Source organism: Pipistrellus kuhlii, unplaced genomic scaffold (genome assembly GCF_014108245.1).
Source record: "Pipistrellus kuhlii isolate mPipKuh1 unplaced genomic scaffold, mPipKuh1.p scaffold_m20_p_1, whole genome shotgun sequence".
Taxonomy (NCBI): domain Eukaryota; kingdom Metazoa; phylum Chordata; class Mammalia; order Chiroptera; family Vespertilionidae; genus Pipistrellus; species Pipistrellus kuhlii.
The window spans coordinates 146,873,951-146,893,605 of record NW_023425404.1 but is presented as its reverse complement, the minus strand read 5'-3'; the positions used below and the strand labels follow the sequence as shown (position 1 = coordinate 146,893,605).

The following is a 19,655-nucleotide window of genomic DNA, read 5'->3' as shown; positions in this document are numbered from 1 at the left end:
AAAAAAATAATAGAGACTTTAGTCCAGGAATATTCAATTATCAAAGCAACGCTAGATAAAACTGTATCGTACCATTTGGTTGAGTTCAGCCTAAACTTTGAAATTCTGGCACTGCTTTGAGGTGTTTGGAAATGAATAAAAAATAGGATATAGTACCTAGCAATACTGTTACTTCACTTATCCTCCAATGTTTTATCATTCTTATCATTACAATAAAAAATCTAGAATATATTGTTTTCTAACATTAAACTTAATAGGGATTTCCTTCAACTCTTTTTTTTTTAATGAATCTTTATTGCTCAGATTATTACAATTGTCCCCCCCCCCCCCGTAAACCCCTACCCATTGTCCTCATCCATAGGTGTACGATTTTAATCCAGTCTCTTCCTGCACCCCCCACACCCCTTTCTTCCTGATAATTATCAATCCACTCCCTGTCTTTGCCCCTGATTCTATTATATTCACTAGTTTATTCTGTTCCTCAGATTTTTAATTCACTTGATTTTTAGATTCACTTGTTGATATATATTTATTTGTTGATCATAATTTTTATCTTTTTTCTTCTTTTTCTTCTTAAAGAATACCTTTCAGTATTTCATATAATACTGGTTTGGTGGTGATGAACTCCTTAAGCTTTTTCTTATCTGTGAAGCTCTTTATCTGCCCTTCAATTCTGAATGATAACTTTGCTGGATACAGTAATCTTGGTTGTAGGTTTTCGATATTCATCACTTTGAATATTTCTTGCCACTCCCTTCTTGCCTGCATAGTTTCTGTTGAGAAATCAGCTGATAGTCATATGGGTGCTCCCTTATAGGTAACCAACTGCTTTTCTCTTGCTGCTTGTAAGATTCTCTCTTTGTCTTTTGCCCTTGGCATTTTAATTATGATCTGTCTTAGTGTGGTCCTCTTTGAATTCCTCTTGTTTGGGGTTCTGTGTGCTTCCTGCCCTTGTAAGTCTATTTCTTTCACCAAGTGGGAGAAGTTTTCTGACATTTTAAGGAGGAGTAAAAGAAATGGGAAAGTGTATGTTAAAAAAACAGTGTGTTAGGAGAGTCTGTCAAGGAATATGTGACCAATACTGCCAGATGCCACAGGGAGCAAAGAAAGTCGACTAAAGTAGAAGGTTCTAGCTGGGTAGCTCAGTTGGTTAAAGCATTTTCATGATATACCAAGGTTGCAGGTGTGATCCTCCATCAGGGCACATAAAGAATCAGCCAATGAAAGCATAAATCTTTCTCCCTTCCCCCTCTCTAAAATAGATTTTAAAATTTAAAAAAGAAAGATAAGTAGAAGTAACAGAACATTTGGTCAGTTGAATGTTATTTACCATCAGAAGAACTATTTTACTACACTGACAAGGATGAGAAAAGGAAGGACATTAAAATGGAGGATTGCAAAATAGATGACATTTGGTTGCAAAATAGATGACATTTTATGGGTTAGAGAAATTTTATGTTTAAGATTAAAGATAGTGAAAGAACAGAGGCTGTGAGATTAAGAGATTTAAAATGCCGGAAGAGAGAGAAAGAGACATCTGCTTTTACGAGGCTCTGTCTGGATGTGAAGGAATGAGCCCTAGGTAGATTTGCTAGATTTAGTCAAAAGGAAAGCAACATTTTTCTGTAAAATTGAAGGGTAGTCTGCAAAGATCAATGTGGGCCTACTGACGACTAGAAGTGAAAATAAAGTTTTGTAAGAGAATTTATACTTAATGCTGTGATCTTTAGAAAATGATTATCTGCTTTTAAATATGATTTGGATAGTGGTGAAGAATTTAATGTTTTAGGAGCGAGGTAAAGGTCAGAAATCATTGCTGTTGAGAAGCAAAGGGAGATTGATAAAAGAAAGAATTTACAGGCCATACCAGTTTGAAGTTGAATAATTTGAACAGCAATGGCCTAAATCAGGGGTGGGGAATATTATTTTCTGCCAAGGACCATTTGGATATTTATATCATTCGCAGGCCATACAAAATTATTAACTTAAAAATTAGGCTGCTGCTCCAGCTGGTTTGCCTCAGTGGATAGAGCGTTAGCCTGCAGAGTGAAGGGTCCCAGGTTTGATTCTGGTCAAGGGTACATACCTGGGTTGTGGGCTGGATACCCAGTAGGGGGCGTGCAGGAGGCAGCCCATCAATGGTTCTCTCTCATTATTGATGTTCCTATCTCTCTCTCCCTCTACCTTCCTCTCTGAAATCAATAAGAAATTTTTTTTTAAAAACTGGCCTGCTATATTTGGTCAAACATTTAATTAACTCACCCCTAATGCCTTGGCAGGGCCATACCCCTGCCCTAAATCCATATCTGCAGCAAGTGAAAAGTGTAGAGATTATTTCAATTTGTGATGGTCATGTATAATAAAATATGGGGCCTCTAGGAAGGAGGATATCTCACTGAGGCAGGGATTATTGGAACAAGTAGAAAGTGATCTTATTCAGCACTTTCTGAATTTGCTCAGTAAGCTAACTATTGATTGAGTCAAAGATACTTGTCATTTGCTGCTCTCTGCCACTTTGCTAGAACAAAGTGACAAAGGATCTTGACTCTTTTTTTTTTTTTTTAATATATTTTATTGATTTTTTTACAGAGAGGAAGGGAGAGAGATAGAGAGTTAGAAACATTGATGAGAGTCGTCGATCAACTGCCTCTTGCACACCCCCTACTGGGGATATGCCTACCAAGGTACATACCCTTGACCGGAATCAAACCCGGGTCCCTGCAGTCCCCAAGCCGACGCTCTATCCATTGAGCCAAACCGGTTTCGGTGGGATCTTGACTCTTAAGTAGGGTGTTTGATGTTACTGTCAGCCTTTATACTTATTTACTACTAGAGGCATGATGCCTCGGCCCTCGCAATCCCGGCTTCATCCTAAAGGCCATCCGGACAGTCATTCTGTTGTTCAGTCTAATTAGCATATTAGCTCTTTATTATATAGGATTTGATAGTTATCATTAGAATTTAGAATTTAAAATCAATTGGGAATGTTTCTGCAAATTGTTTTGGCTACGAAAGGATTTTCTGTTCTTTTCTTAGATGTTAGCATTATACTTGGCAAATAAAAAATTTTGAAATTAACCCCATGCTTCAGTTTTTAATTCAGATGGTGTTTTACCTACTATACCTAGTGTGATGTAAGAAATATAGTACAGAAATATATATTATTTTACCAACTCAGGACTTTATTTATTCTTTTTTTTTAATTGATTATGGTATCACATAATTGTCTTTATCCCCCCAATCTCATCCCAGTCCCCTCCCCACATATGCCCCCTTCCCCTCCTCCCCCGTTGTCCATGGCCACTGGCCAGGCCCATATGCATGCACACAAGTCCTTTGGTTAATCTCTTCCCCTTACCCCCACCCTCCCCTACTTTCCCTCTGAGGTTTGAGAGTCTGTTTGGTGCTTCTCTTTCTCTGGGTCTGTTTTTGTTCATCAGTCTATGTTGTTCATCATTTCCTCTAGATGTGTGAGATCTTGTGATCTAAGAAATACCCTTGTAAGAACCTAAACTGAAAAAAGCCATAATGGTTATGCTGAGAGGTAAATGAATCATTTCGTAGTGTTTATTTATTCTTTAATTCCTTAAATAGCATATTACAAAACTTCTTGGCTATCTACAAATAATGGTGGATTGCCTAAAGTCAATTACTTGATTTTTAAGTAACAGCAAAATTAATTGTAGGCTTACATCTAAATGTAGACCTCTAAAAATAGTGTTTTTGCTGGACAAATCATCTAAAGGATTAAGGATTTGAGTAATCAAATGTACATAATAGTGAATTTTCATTTTCTACTAGTTTTTATATTATCACATCTAAGCAAAAAATAAAAATTTATATATATATATATATACATATATATATATATACATATATATATATATATATATATATATATATATATATATATATGAAATAATGTCTGGATGGTGAAGTCAAAAATTTGATTTTTGCTCAGGGCCAGAAATAAAGAGGGAATATGCAAATTGACCATCATGCTGTAACAAGATGGCTATGCCCACAGCAGAGGCAGGGATCCTGTAACATGAGATGGCTATGCCCATAGTGGAGGCCGAGTTCCCTTAATGAGGAGCAGTCAACAGGGACCTGAGGCTGCATAGTGCTGGGTCAGGGCAGGGGACCTGAGGCTACGCCCCCTGCCCGGAGGGGCTTCATGAGGACTTCAAGGCATGCCCCCTGTCCTGGCCTGGGAGGTCAGGGGATTTGAGGCTGCACCCCCACCTGATAGGCTTGATGGGAGACCTCAAGGTATGCACACACACACCCCTTCTCCCACCTGCCTCCCCACAGCTTGGGCCAGGAGACCTCAGGCCGCACCCCCAGCCCCAGTGCTGGACCAGGTGACCTGAGGCCATGCCCCCTACCCGGCAGGGCTTGACAGGGGTGAGGCCTGCTGGGTCTGGGTCTCCTGCGATTTCTTCGGGGCGCATGTGGGTGGGCGAGGACTTGACTGTGGTTCCGTGGCACACCCCAGACTCTGACAGGAGGAAGATTTTCATATTCATCTTACCAATTTTCTTTAATCTTTGACACTTCTATTATAGAGAAAAGGCAAATAGCATATTAAAATATTTCCTCTAACTAATTCCCTTTTAACACGCACAAATTTCATGCACCGGGTCACTCATCAAGAATAAGAGAGAATCGTTGATAGGCTGCCTCCTGCACGCCCCATACTGGGGATCAAGCCTGCAACCCAGGCATGTGCCCTGACTGTGACCTCCTGGTTCATAGGTTGTCTCTCAACCACTGAGCCATGCCAGCCAGGCAATAAAAATCTATTTTAAAAATAAACAAAATGAGTAGAATCAAGGAGGAGCAAATTAGTACCTCAATTTACCTAACAAATATGAAAGAACTCCACAGTCTATGTTGGAATTGTCATGAGCTCTTAAATGACATTCTTGCAAAGGTAGTGTATTTTCAGCCATTAACTCCCTTCCTGCCAAGGCCTCCCTCTACTAACCTATGGTCTTTTAGCATCAGGTTTGTAACAGTATAAAAGTGCAAAAACATAAAGAGCTCACAGAAAAGGAATGATTTAAAGTCTTCTAAATCCTTACAATGGAATGTGTGATCATCAAAAATTAGATTGATGAGAAGTTTTTTATAACATGGAACTATATTAAATAGAAAAAAAGATAAAACTTAATAAGTGAAGTATGATTATAACCATAGTTTTTGTTTTGCTTTGTTTTTATTGAAAACTTTCACTTAAAAAAGGGGTAAAAAAGAAACAAAATTGCCCAAAATGGTGATGCACCGTCAAACCTTGGTTCTCTAACAATTTTTAAAAAAAATATATTTTATTGATTTTGTACAGAGAGGAAGGGAGAGAGATAGAGAGTTAGAAACATCGATGAGAGAGAGTCATCCATCAGCTGCCTCTTGCACACCCCCTACCGGGGATGTGCCCTCAACCAAGGTACATGCCCTTGACCAGAATTGAACCCGGAACCCTTCAGTCCCCAAGCAGACGCTCTATCCATTGAGCCAAACCAGTCTCATTGAGCCAAACCGGTCTTGGAGGTTCTCTAACAATTAAGTCCTCTGCCAAGTTGTTCAAGGGGGAGGGAGGAACAAAACTTCTTTCAACCTGATAACCCTTCCATGCTGATTCCTCAGCATGACAAAAAACACCTCTCAGGCTTTTGTTGCTGGGGAAATCAATGATTAACACAATTTTAAAACATGAAGAGGCCAACAAAGGTGTTAATGTTGCTAAGTGTGTGAAAATGCTCCCAAAACCACCATCACAGGCAATTTGAAGAGGTAGAAAAATTGTTTACTTGGATACAAGGAAAGCAGTGTGTGGCAGCATTTTGGAGGCAGTGATATGTGAGAACGTGAAGATGCCGCATCCCTCCTCCTGAAAGACACCCCTGGAACGAGCGCTGAAAGTGATTCCTTTAAGACTGGTAGGAGTGGGTCGGTAAATTAGGAAAAGAAGTATTTGTTCACAGATTAAACAGTACATTAGCCACGTATTGTATACATGAAAGATGAGTCTGGAAAGGATTAATTAAATTTATGTTATTTCCACTGGGGAAAAATGATTTGGTTTTCGAACAAATGTCTTTTCGAACAGCTTTCTGGAATGAATTAAGTTTGAGAACAGAGGTCCCACTGTGTAAGGGAAAACCTACTTGTTTTAGGAGTAGAAGGCTTACCAGTACCTTGTGAAGAACTCATGGCATATAGAATCTGTTACGTTGAGTTGAGAAACAGATTATGATATTTTGCCTGAAGAGTTAAAAAAATATGGAAGATAATGCAGCAAATTATCTTAGCCAACACTTTAGACAAACTAGAACTTGTACTTGAGTTTAGGTTACTGTTTTACAAACATGTTTCAGTAATAATAATGACAATGCAAACTCAAAATATACTGTGTAAGCCCAGCCGGCATGGCTCAGTGGTTGAGTGTTGACCTATGAACCAGGAGGTCATGGTTCAGTTTCCTGTCAGGGCACATGCCTGGGTTGTGGGCGCAATCTCCAGTGAGGGGCGTGCAGGAGGCAGTCAATCGATGATTCTTTCTCATCATTTATGTTTCTATCTTTTCCTTCCTCTCTGAAATCAATAAAATGTATTTAATATACATATACTATTTAATATAGTGAAAATTCAGTTTCCCAAAACAGCCTCAGAGTAGACTATTATCTCCATTTTTATAGATAAGGAAACTCAGGTAAGGTTGGATTGATTTGCCCAAATAATTTAGATAGTTAAGTGGGAGAGCCAACATTTTAAATCTAGTTATGCTATCTGGTCCCAAAGCCTATTTATTTAATCATTACATACTATATATTTTAATTGTGAACATCATCTATAACTTAGTGCAGGGTTAGAAGTGATGATCTTATGAATTTGTGGTAATTCAGAATAATTATGATCAAACTCTCCATTCCATTCTTAGTGCATTAAAAGAAAGTCCTTTAGTTTGTTTGACAGCTGTTACTTACAGAACCCCAAACTGTTGGTAACTGCTAACAAAGTTTCTTTTCTTCTCCTTTGAATCAACTCTTTCAGTAGACTTAGATGCTTTGTATGTGTCTGATAGAACTACAAAAGTACTAAGTTTTAGTTTATTATATGTTTTTAAAATTCATTTGCACTATAATTGGTTGACATTTGCTCTTATTTGGAGAAGTGGAATTTGTATCCTAGAGTTCTTTGAGACATAAAATTAAAATCACTATTAATCCTTTTCCTTAACTATTTTCAGTTCCTTTTTTTTTTACTTAGGAGTTGTAGTCTCATAGAAATAATTTGGATAATCATGCAGTTCTCTAAGTAAATAGTTTTATTGCTCTCAGAAGGGGATGAGTTGTGCAGACTTTAATTATTATAGTAGGTAAACTTTGTTTTCTTATTTTTAAGTATCTTATATATATTTTTAGAATAGGTAAAATGTGTATTATACAACATTAGAAAGTACAAAGATTGACAAGTAAGTCATCTTTCTATTCCTACTTCCAAGCTCCCTCCCTGGGGTGCTCTCTTCAGTAATATTACCAAAGTAGAAGGAAACATTAATGAATAATGTGCCAAGCTGAGTGAAACTTTACATGTTCCCTGTTAATATACAATAGAGTTCTTTGCTTTTGAAAAAAATTTACGCAGTCTTTTTTTTTTAAATGTTTTTATTGATTTAAGAGAGAAAGGGAGAGGGAGAGAGAGATAGAATCATCAATGATGAGAGAGTCATTGATTGGTTGCCTCCTGCACACCCTACACTTGGGATTGAGCCCACAACCTGGGCATGTGCCCTGACCTGGAATTGAATCTGGGACCTCCTGGTTCATAGGTTGACACTCAGCCACTGAGCCACACTGGCAGGGCTTCCCCAAATTGTTTTTATATAATAAACTACATCTTTGTGTTTCTGATTTTATTACCCTCTTCCTCAAATTACCTCATTAGACATGTCTCACACTTTTGACTTGTTAATCTCCATTCTTTTATGAGAAGTTAAAAATCTATTAGTAATAAAACCAAACATGGATGTCTTATACTGTTTTGTTTGCTAAGTTGAAAATTTTCTTTTAACTGAAGTTGATAAATATTTGGTTTAGTGAAGTTGGATCATTTTACAATTGTAAGGGGTACTTAACTCTTTCAATTTTTCTATTTTATAGAGCACTGGGGTGCAAAGAAACCTCAACATATAGAAAGTTTTGGTGTATAGCATTTGTTCTTCTAATTTTCTTGGTTTAATTATGAACATTGAAGAATAAATACAGAGTTACTCTTATTGTGAATCTAAAGTTCAGGTTTGTTTGTTTTTTTCCTGCATTGGGAGGACAAGTGTGCCAGAGAATAATTTTCTAATGACATTGTTGTAACTCTTTCTAATTATGCTTCCTTTTATGTGTATCTTTTTAAATGTATGCAAAAGGTAGGGTACATTGTAGTTTCCTAAGGGAATTATATCTAATTTACATTTATTTTGTTTAAAAGAAGCATTTTGAGATACTTCCAGACCCATAGGAATCTATAGTTAAAAAATGTGCCCCAGATACAGCTTTCCTACAACTAGTAAAAAATAAGTACCCTGTTCCATGTATCTGTCTAAAAATTCTATCTTCCCTTTAAAAGATAATATATATTTTGGTCACTATTTTATACATTTGTTTTATAAGTTAGGATATAGAACAAATGTATAAAATATGTGTCACTAGCCTAAAAATACCTGGAGGGGAAGAAGGGTGAGGAATAGTTGAGGAGGGAAGAAAACAATAATGAATGATAGACTATAGTTAACTAAAGGGGTCAGACTCTGCTCCCCACTTTGAGCAGTTATATCTCCTTTTTCTTCAAAAATTGTAAATGCAATCTCTTCCATTTGTTAAATCAAATCTATAAATATTAGCTACTAATTCACACTTTTATAAAATAAATGGGTGGGCCAAATACAACATGACTCTATAGGCCAAATACAACATGACTGCAGGCCAAATAAAATAAACCCCATGGGCCACTGGTATGCAACCAATGCCCTAGATTATCTTCGCTACTTATGCTTGCATGAACTTGCCATATTCTGTTTTGACATTTATTAAGGGATAATAATGATTATGCTTCTAGCTGTCTGCTTTGATTAATACTTCACGTTAGCATATTAGTTAAGTAAACATTGTATTTTTGTGTAGGAATAAAGAAAAGAACAAACTATATAGAGACAATGACGTATGTCTTGGCTTCCATGAGTTTCATTCTCAATCCCTTTCTTTCTCAAGATCTTCCATTCTTCTTTTCCTGTCTCCACATTTCAGTATCTCCCTACTCCTCCCATGAATGTTCTTTTCATTTGTAAGAATTATAAAAGGGAAATCTTTCTTATAGAAATTCTATAGAATGAAAATCACTTTGTGACTTACTAAGCTGCACAAACTAAAGACATTTTCTCCCATAACATTAAAATTCCTTAGTCTTAATACTATTTCTTTCAAATGTGCTTTTTAAGCAGAAAAATGACTGCCTTTAAGACTATTAGTGAAAAGACCCACACAGAAACAATCTGCTAGGAAAGGGGCAGCCTCATGGGCCATGTAAGATTTGACCCCGATCCATCAGGGATGATTGAATGAGATGCCATTTACAGTGGCTTGGTACAGAAAAAATAAACCAAGCAAGCTTGCAAAACTACTTCTAACCAAGTTGAAGTATTAGACACAATGTTTACCCTCCTACCCACAACAACTAAAAAATGGATAAAATATGTGAAGCAACACTTTTCAAGACCTTGGAGATCAGGCAATGAAAAGTGATATCTCTGAGAGATGAAAACAAAGCCTTTTAATTGCCCAGCTTACTAAATTGAAGAGATTTTCTAGACTGTGGTGCATGCAAGGTGCAAGAAACAAGGTGAAGAATGGTAGACTTCCTGAATTTAGGGTATGTTACTTAAAGTCTAAGGAGACACAGGCAGCTAGAGTTAACAGGATGGAGTACTGGAAAGGTAAGAACTACACAGAAAGAGAACCCTGCAGATCTGTAGAAGTCCCTTTTGAGGATTCAGCTGAGTACTCGATAGCACTTACACGTGAAGAAACTTCTTGAGCTGGATTGTGTATGCAGGGTCAGAAATAGTGCTTGTTTCCACAAACCACACTGGGAAATCTCAAGATTCATGAGGCACTTGGTAGAGTACGCAGAAGAATTTCCCCACAGTAGTGAGAAATAATTAGCCCTAGACTGAGCATTGTTCTGGACCAGTTTAACAAATCATAAAAGCCCGATCCCAAAGGGTCAGACTTCCAAGTTTTCAAATAATTTTTAATCCAAAAGCAAAATATAAGAATACTTATAAACATAAGCATCCAGCCCTGGCTGGTGTGGCTGGGTTGGTTGGAGCATCGTGCTGCACACCAAAGGATCTCAGGTTTGATACCCAGTCAGGGTGCATAAGCGAGGCAACTGATAGATGTTTTTCACATTGATGTTTCTCTCCCTTCTTTCTCTAAAATCAATAATAATAATAAAAATCATATCCTAAGGTGAGGATTAAACATAAGCATCCAACAGGATAAAATTCACAATATGTGGCATCCAATAAAAATTTTATGGATATGCAAAGAAGCAGAGAAATATTACCTATAATGATAAATCAGTCAAATTGACTCAGAACTAACAGGGATTAGAATGAGCAGATCAGTATCGTTTCATTTAATCTAACAACCCTATGATTAAGTATTATTCTTTTTCTATTACAAAGGAGGAAAGTAAGCTATTGAAAGGTGAAATAACTAGTTCAAGATTACACAACTCTTAAATGCATGGGCTGGGCTTAAACTCATTCTGCCTGACTCTCAAACTTAGGTACTTTACCATTTTTCCTACATTGCCATCAGGGAAATAGGAAATAGTATAGAACAGATGCTAAGTTAAAAAGGGTCAAGTAAACAGTGGAAGAGGAAGAAATAAAGAAGAGTTGGCAGATGTTATCAACTCCTCACACATGTATCATAGATTGTTTCCAGTTGCATGGTCAAGGCCACTCAAGTTGGCACTTTTAACTGTGATTTTTTTCTTAAAAAGTGTTTATTCTTGAAAGTTTTACACATGTCTCCTTTTCCCCCCATTGACCTCTCCTTGCCCGCTCCTGTTCCCAGCAAATGACCCCACCTGTATTGTCTGTGTCCATTGGTCATGCTCAGATGCATGGATACAAGTCCTTTAGTTAATCTCTTACCTCCCATCACACCACACTCCTCCCCTACCTTCTCTCTGAGGTTTAACGGTCTGAAAGATACTTCACTGTCTCTGGATCTGTTTTTGTTTATCAGTTTATGTTGTTCATTATTTTCCATAAATGAGTGAGATCATGTGGTATTTATCTTTCTCTGACTGGCTTATTTCACTTAACATAATGCTCTCCAGTTCCATCCATGCTATTGCAAATGGCAAGAATTCCTTCTTTTTTATCAGAGTAGTATTCCATTGTGTAGATGTACCACAGTTTTTAATCCACTCATCTGCTGATGGGCACTTAGGCAGCTTCTAAATCTTAGCTATGGTAAATTGTGCTGCTATGTACATATGGTTCATATATCCTTTCTGATTGGTGTTTCTAGTTTCTTGGGATATATTTGCCAGAAGTGGATCACTGGGCTAAATGAGAGTTCTATTTTTAATTTTTTGAGGAAACTTCATACTGTTCTCCACAGCGGCTGCACCAGTCTGCATTCCCACCAGCAGTGCACCAGAGTTCCTTTTTCTCCACTTCCTTGCCAGCACTTGTCATTTGTTGATTTATTGATGATAGTCATTCTGACAGGTGTGAGATGGTACACATTGTTGTTTGCATTTGCATCTCTCGGATAATTACTGACTTTGAGCATGTTTTCATGTGTCTCTTATCCATCCTTCCTTCTGTCTTCTTTCGAAAAGGGTCTATTTAAGTCCGTTTCCCATTTTTTGATTGGATTATTTATCTTTCTTTGTTAAATTATATGAGTTCCTTATAAATTATGAAGATTAAAACCTTATTGGTAACATAAGCAAATATGTTCTTTCATGCAATGGGCTATCTGGTTGTTTTGTTGATGTTCTCTAAGCTTTTTATTTTGATGTAGTCCCATTTGTTTATTTTCTTAGTGAATTATGAATTTCTGCCCAGCCAGTGTGGCTCAATAGTTGAGCATCGACCCATGCACCAAGAGATCATTGGTTCCATTTCCTGTCAGGGCATATGCCCAGGTTGCAGATTTGATCTCCAGTATGGAGCATGCAGGAAGTAGTCTCTCCCTCCCTCTCCCTTCCTCTCTTTCTAAAATCAATATAAACATATTTTTTAAAAATTATGAATTTCTGATTACATCACATCATCTACTTTAATTTTAATCAAACGAATTCAAAAAAGTACCAGGAAACTCTTTAATTGGCTGTCACTAACTATTTGTCTTACATATGTTAGTGACTTTGGTGTGCAGTGAGTTTTGGTCAACCTTTCTGGACCATCTAACCTGACATCCCAAACAATATAATGAAAGGCACCTCAATGCAAATTGTTCTGTTGATTAAAAGGTAAAATGATAGATTTGTAAAAAGCTTGAGGTCTAGAAAGACAATGATCCCAATCTTATGTTCCCATTCTTACAATTTCAGTTTTAATAGTCTGAAAGCATTTTCCAGAAAACCTAAGAGTAGAAGTATTGTATAATATGATTTACTTTGTATATTTTCTTCAAAATTTATACTCTATATTTGTTTCCTAATGCTAGATAACAAGTTGTCACAATGTTAATAGCTTAAAATCACATAAATTTATTAACTTTTAGTTCCCGTGGGTCAGAAGTCCAGGAACAAGTTTACTGGATCCTAGGGTTAGGGCTGTAGTAGGTAGAAATCAAGGTGTTTGCCAGAGCAAAAATCTCATCTGAGCCTTCCAGTCTAGCTCACTGGTTATTGGCAGGATTTAGTTCCTTGCAGCCATAGGTCTGAAGTTCCCATTTTCTTGCTGGCTGTCAGCTTTGTGTATGCTCAGCTTATCAATGCTATTAGGTCAGTGATTTTCTAAAAATAAATATTTATTGATTTCAGGGAGTTCGGGAAGGGGAGGGAGAGATAGCAACATCAGTGATGAGAGAGAATTATTGATCGGCTACTGGATGCCCCCTACTGGAGATTGAGCTTACAACCTAGGCATATGCCTTGACCAGGAATTGAACTTTGACCTCCGGTTCATAGGTCAACACTCACCCATGGATCCACACCAGCTGGGCTGGGTCAGTGATTTTGAATCTCTTTCCAGTCAGCTGCAAAAGTCTTCTATAACATAACCTAATCAAGTGACTATTCCTTGATATTTACAGGTTCTACCTACACACAGGGCTGTTATACCACCAAGCAGGAATCGTGGGGGCCATCGCAGAATTTTGCCTACCACAATAATTGGCCATCAATTATTCACACACCCCATACACATACGCAAGCAAAATATTTCTACAGTTTTCAGCATTTTCATCCCATTAAAGAATCAGCTCAAAGTTCAAAGTCTTACCTAACTCATCTAAATTAGGTTTGTTTCATCTATCTGTGAATCTATAAAACTAAAGAGACTTTCTGGGATAGGTATGGGATAACTGTTTAAGACATCTGGTTCAAAAGGGGGAAGGGAAAATTTAAAAGTAAATAGTAGAGTCACACCCAATTGGTGTGACTCAGTTTAAGCATTGACCCAAGAACTAAGAGATCACTGCTTCTTTTCCTGTCAGGTTGTGGGTGAGGGGGTTCGCAGGAGGCAGCCAATCAATGATGTTTCTCTCATTGATGTTTTTATCTTTCTATCCCTCTCCCTTCCGCGCTCTCTCTCTCTCTCTCTCTCTCTCTCTCTCTCTCTCTCTTAAAAAAAAAAAAAAAAAAAAAAAAAAAAAGGCGGGGTCACTGGTCCATTTTGAAATCCAGGTTGGCTGGCTCCAGATGGAGTTTTTAATTAGAAATAATCCTTCATAACTCTTGACTCTGCCATCTGAGTTTTGCTAGAAGAATTTGGGAGTGAAAAACAGCCTCTTTTCAATTTATATTCTTTCTGTTTACTTTTAACACAAGTTAGAAATGCTTATTCTGAAACAATTTCCTCAAGAACACTGGGTTTTGCAGGGATTCACTGCCTTAGTCAAAAGCTACAACTTCAGATTTTTTCAAGATGATATTTTTTCTGGTTCCTTTGTCTTTAACAGCTCTTTCCTCAGTTTACCTCTCTCCTCTTGCATTTCACTATAAGAAGCAAGAGGATCCCAGAGTTCACCTTTAACACTTCACTTGGAAATATCCTTAGCTATATATCTAGCTTTGTCACTTTTTACTTCTGTTTTCCATGCCACCATGCATTCAGCCACTATATTTCCCTTCACATTCTTTTTATTTTTAAATATATTTTTATTGATTTCAGAGAAGAAGGGAGGGAGGGAGGTCAATGATGAGAGAGAATCATTGATGGGCTGCCAATCACCTACTGGAGATTGAGCTGAGCCCACAACCCGGACCTGGAACCCTTCAATCTGCAGGCCAACACTATCCATTGAGTCATACTGGCTAGGGTTCTTCCTTCACTTTCTAATGACATGTCACTCACTTCTCAGAACCTTACCAGCTATGTGTCTCTATTATGCTTCTTAAAACTTTTTCCAGCTTTTGCTTTCTGTCTTTCCAAAGCCATTCTCACATTTAAGTTATTGTTACAGTAGCATTCCACTTTCAGTTACCAAAATCTGTACTAATTTTATATTGTTGTGTGACAAATTAACCACAAATTTATTGGTTTAAAGCAACACAAATTTATTACCTCATACTTTTTTTAAAAAAACAAACAAAACTTTATTGTTGAGATTTTTACAGATGTTCCTCTTTTTTCTCCCCATTGCATACCTCCACCTGGGTCCCAACCCATCCAGGCCTTCACCACCCTATTGTCCATATCCATGGGTAATGCATGCATACATATAAGATCTTTGTTTAATCTCTTCCTGCCCCCCACTTCCCTTCATCTGAGAATCGTTGGTCTGTTCCATTTCCATGCCTCTGATTCTATTTTATCCACCAGTTTATTCTGTTCATTAGATTTCTTATTTGTTTATTTTGATTTTTAGATAGATATGTATTTGTTGGCATTTTGTTGTTCATATTTTTTATCTTTTTCTTCTTCTTCCTCTTCTTAAAGATACCCTTCAGCATTTCATATAATACTGGTTTGGCGGTGATGAACTCCTTTAGCTTTTCTTGTATGTGAAGCTCTTTATCTGACCATGAATTCTAATCTTGGTTGTAGGTCCTTGCTATTCATTCATCACTTTGAATATTTCTTGCCACTCCCTTCTGGCTTCATAGTTTCTGTTGAGAAATCAGCTAACAGTTGTATGGGCATTTCCTTGTAGGTAACTTTTCTCATGCTGCTTTTAAAATTCTCTGTCTTTTGCCCTTAGCATTTTAATTATGATGTGTTTTGGCATGGTCCTCTTGTTTGGGGTTCTCTGCTCTTCCTGGACTTATAAGTCTGTTTCTTTCACCAGGTAGGGGAAATTTTCTGTCATTATTTCTTCAAATAGGATTTCAATATCTTGCTCTCTCTCTTCTTCTGGCACCCCCATAATTTGGATGTTGGTATGTTGTCCCAGAGGCTTCTTATACTATCTTCATATTTTTGGATTCTTTTTTCTTTTTGCTCTTCTGGTTGGGTGTTTTTTGCTTCCTCATATTTCTAATTGTTGATTTGATTCTTGGGATCCTCTAGTCCAAGCATGTCAAACTCAAAGTTTAACATGGGCCAAATAAATGAGGCATGTGGCTCATGAGTTTGACATGCTTGCTCTAGTCTATTGTTGAGTCCCTGTTTATTATTCTTTATTTCAGTCAGTGTATGCTTAATTTCTGACTGGTCCTTTCACTTTTTTTTTTTTTTTTTTTTTTTTTTTTTATTTATTTATTTTTATTCTCACTAATATCTTTGAAAGTCTCACTAGTCCCTTGGAGGTTTCTAGAAGATTCTTGAGTAACCTTCTAACTGTGGTTTTGATATCTATATCTAGTAGTTTGCTTGTTTCCATTTCTTTCATTTGTGACATGTTTCTTTGTCTCTGCATTTTGGCTAATTTCATAGGTTTGTTTCTATGTATTGGATAGAGTTGCTATGCCTCCTTGAGTTGATAGAGTAGCCTTGTATAGTAGGTGTACAAGTACACCTACTATTACAGTGGCTCAGCCTCCCCACTCACCTGAGATGGACACTTTAGGTGCAACCCTTTGTGGGCTGTGTGCACAGTCTTATTGTAGTTGACATTTGATTGCTATTGGTGTCACTGGAAGGAATTGACCTCCAGGCCAATTAGCTGTGAGGACCAGCTGTGACTACAGTGGGAAAGCTGCTGTGCAGGAGATACCCTTATGGATCAGGACTTGCTTCAGTGGTGCTTTGGTTCTCACTGCATCTGCCCTTTGAGTGTGTTGCTTATGGATGTCTAGAGTTGTAATCTGGTATGGCCTGACATTGACCACTGGGTACATTAGCTCTTGGTTCTCCAGGGAGGTGCAAAGTCAGCCACTGCCAGGGGCCACCCAGCTACAGAGAGATCTGCAGGTTCCTCCTCTTAGCATCAAGTTTGGAAGTGCCCAGACAAGACCCAAATGTGAAACAAGGCAGGCTGGTGCTGGTCTGGGTCTTGGGCCTTTTATTGATAGGTTTGGAGTTCCCTGACCCAGCTACAGCTTGTTGAGAGAGTGTAACCTGAGCAAGGACAGGCCATTCATATGCAAAAGCTGCTTCAGGCAGCTTGGGTGGGGCTGCAAATTGGATGAGGCAGGGTCTCAGGGAATCACCAAGGTGGAGCAAACAGAAATGCAACCCAGAAAGTCCCATCATAGTAACAATGATCCCTGTGAGCACCTCATCTGAGAGAAAGCCACCCCCAAGTTCCTGCCTTGATGCCAGACAATCCAGTTCCTCCTCATATTTGTCTGCATTCCCACAGCCTTGCCTGGCACTGGAGCTCAGAGGAAGGGGGACCTTGTAAGTTCAGTTTGTGGTGCCAGCCTTTTAAGAGGAGCAACTGGGTCGCCAGCAGCCTCTATGTCACTGAGCCCCAATCCACACTGGTTTTTACAGCCCGTAGTTCTTACTGCCTGAAGGTACTTCTTTTCCCAGGTCTGGGATCCTGGGCTGGGCATCTGGTGTGGGGCTGGGACCCCTTGCTCCTCTGGGCAGCCACAATTAAAAAAGTGGCACACATGGTTGCTGGACCAGCCTGTTACCAGTCTCTGTGTGCTTTCTTCTTTACTTCTCTAGTTGTAGGACTTCCATTCAGCCAGCGTTCTGACAGTTCTGGATGATGGTTGTTCTATGTTTTAATTGTAATTTTGATGTGGTTGTGAAAGGCAGCAAGTACAGGTGTTTGCTTACACCACCATGTTGGTCTCTTCTATTATATCTCACACTTCTTTTTGCTCAGGAGTCTGGGTTCAGATTAGATGGTTCCACTTTTTAGGATCTCACCAGACTGAACTCAAGGTATCATCTGTGACTGATATTATCTGAGCCAAGCTCATTGGTTGTTGATAGAATTCAGTCTCTTATAGCTGTAGGACCATTTTCTTTCTGATTGTTGGCTGGTGTACACTGTCCGCTCCTAGGGGCCACCCTCAGGTTCTTGCCATGTGTCCTTCTACTTAGGCTACATGGAAGGAATCTTAAGCACAATCTCAGAATTATGTCTGTCACCCTAATTTGTTTACTACAATATGAAAGACAAATATGATTTACTTTTTACTTAGTCTTTTGTGCTTTATACATATTTGTTATCTTTAATGCATGTCCACTTTGAGATATTTTAAGAATCTATATTTCTTGAGAAGGACCAGCAAGTTTCATAATATTAATGTTAAGAAAAATCAGTGGATGTAGAGGAGGGGTTGCTATAGAAAGACAATTCTCAAAATCAAAATTCTACCATCACATTGTTTTGTAGGTATCTTCCAGTCAGTGAGGAGAAATACAGCATTTGTGAAATTTGGAATTTTTGCCTTATTTCTCAGTTTAATGATACAAAAAGAGACTGAAGAATTCCAGAGTTTTTCTCTTCTGGTTTTTTGAAGCTGTCCTTTGAAAGCAGGAAGCAAGCATATATGATTTCTATTGAGATAAGTATAGTTGAAATGAGCCAGAGACCCAGAAAGGCAATTTAGACTTGTGATTGTTTTAGTTTCTTTTCTCTCACTGGGAAAGTACAATGGAAAAGTTGACAAATACACGTGGCTCCAACTTCAATAAAAATATTTAGACACATTCTGTTTTCTACCTTGAGCAACAGCCAATTAAAACACTGAGGTTTTTTTTTCTCCTTAAAATTCTAATTCTTTATTAGTCTTTCCTAATATTAAGCAATAATGTTTTTTTTTTCTCTATTACCTGTTCTATACTTACCCTTAATGGAAAGAAATAACAATGTATTTATTTTATTAGAGAAATTAGCTTTAGTCTTTTAGAGTTCTAATTATTGCTACTTTTAGTGCTTTTATTATTGCTACTTTGTATATACCTGTCTTTTTGTTGATCATTCTGGATCAAAGTTAATAGGTAGAAATAACTTCACATTATTTAAGTTGTCCAGGAATTATTGTAGTTATCATTTTATCTTTAAATGCTTTTAGGAAATTAGAAATTGAAAGAAAAACAAGAGATTGTTATCTTGAGTAATGGATTTTTAAGACATGATTGTGTCATCAATGCACAAATTCTAACTTTATAAACATAAGTTACATGGCATTTTAGATATGCTTTGACTTGTTTGTCAAAGGAGAGAAGATCTTAGATCTTAGCCATGGATTTTGGTTTCTTTAGTTTTACAGGATTTTTTTTAATGAAAAAGTTAACTTTTAGAAAACAAATTAAAAAATACTTAAAACAAACAAAATCTATGTATTACCTGAAGTTGAGACTTGGTTTCTTCTGACAATTAAAAAAAATCCAGGCATGTTCATGGGACAAAAAAAAGGAGTGCTTTATCTGGCTCTGGTCTGTTTTGGTTTTTATTTTCTCTTTTTAACAGCTTCATTGAGGCATAGTTGACATAAACTGTACATATTTAAAGTGTACAATGTAATACATTTTGCCATATGTATGTAATGTGAAACCTTATCATAATTAAGATAATGAACATATTCATCATCCATATTATTTTATACATCAATAATAGTGGTTTCTTTTGTTTGTTTTATTGCTTGGTATCCATTATGGGAATATACTAAAATCTATTCTTTCACTTGTTGATAGACATTTGTGTATTTCTAGTTTTTGGCTGTTACAAATAAAGCTGCTGTGAACATTTGTGTATAAGTCTTTATGGCTGTGTGCTTTAATTTCTTTTGGGAAATACCTTGAAGTCAAAACCCTAGCTTATATTATAGGCTTATATTTAGTTTTTAAGAAACTCTAAACACTTTACCAGAGAGTATCAGTTTACATTCAAACTAGCTATGTATGAGAGTTTTAGGCCCGCCACACCCTTATCAACACTTCGTATGGTCAGTCTTTTTCATTTTAACTATTCTAATAGCAATATAGTGTGTGTCTCATTTTAATTTTTATTTATTTTAAAAAATATATATATTTTTAACAATTTTAGAGAGGACGTTAG

General features: G+C 37.2%; 1 protein-coding gene across 24 annotated transcripts in view; it reads left to right on the top strand.

Moving 5' to 3' along the window:
• The window catches only part of PTPN13 (protein tyrosine phosphatase non-receptor type 13), a 167,816-nt gene that overhangs the window by 8,213 nt on the left and 139,948 nt on the right, over nucleotides 1–19,655 (top strand). For 22 of the 24 annotated variants that reach the window (XM_045570954.1, XM_045570959.1, XM_045570971.1 and 19 more), the window contains exon 2: nucleotides 9,497–9,988. The exons of the other annotated variants lie outside the window; for them this stretch is intronic. In XM_045570954.1, the coding sequence (XP_045426910.1) occupies nucleotides 9,874–9,988 (115 nt within the window). In that variant the 5' untranslated portion in view covers nucleotides 9,497–9,873. The remainder of the gene's footprint in view (nucleotides 1–9,496; nucleotides 9,989–19,655) is intronic. 24 annotated transcript variants of the gene reach the window in all.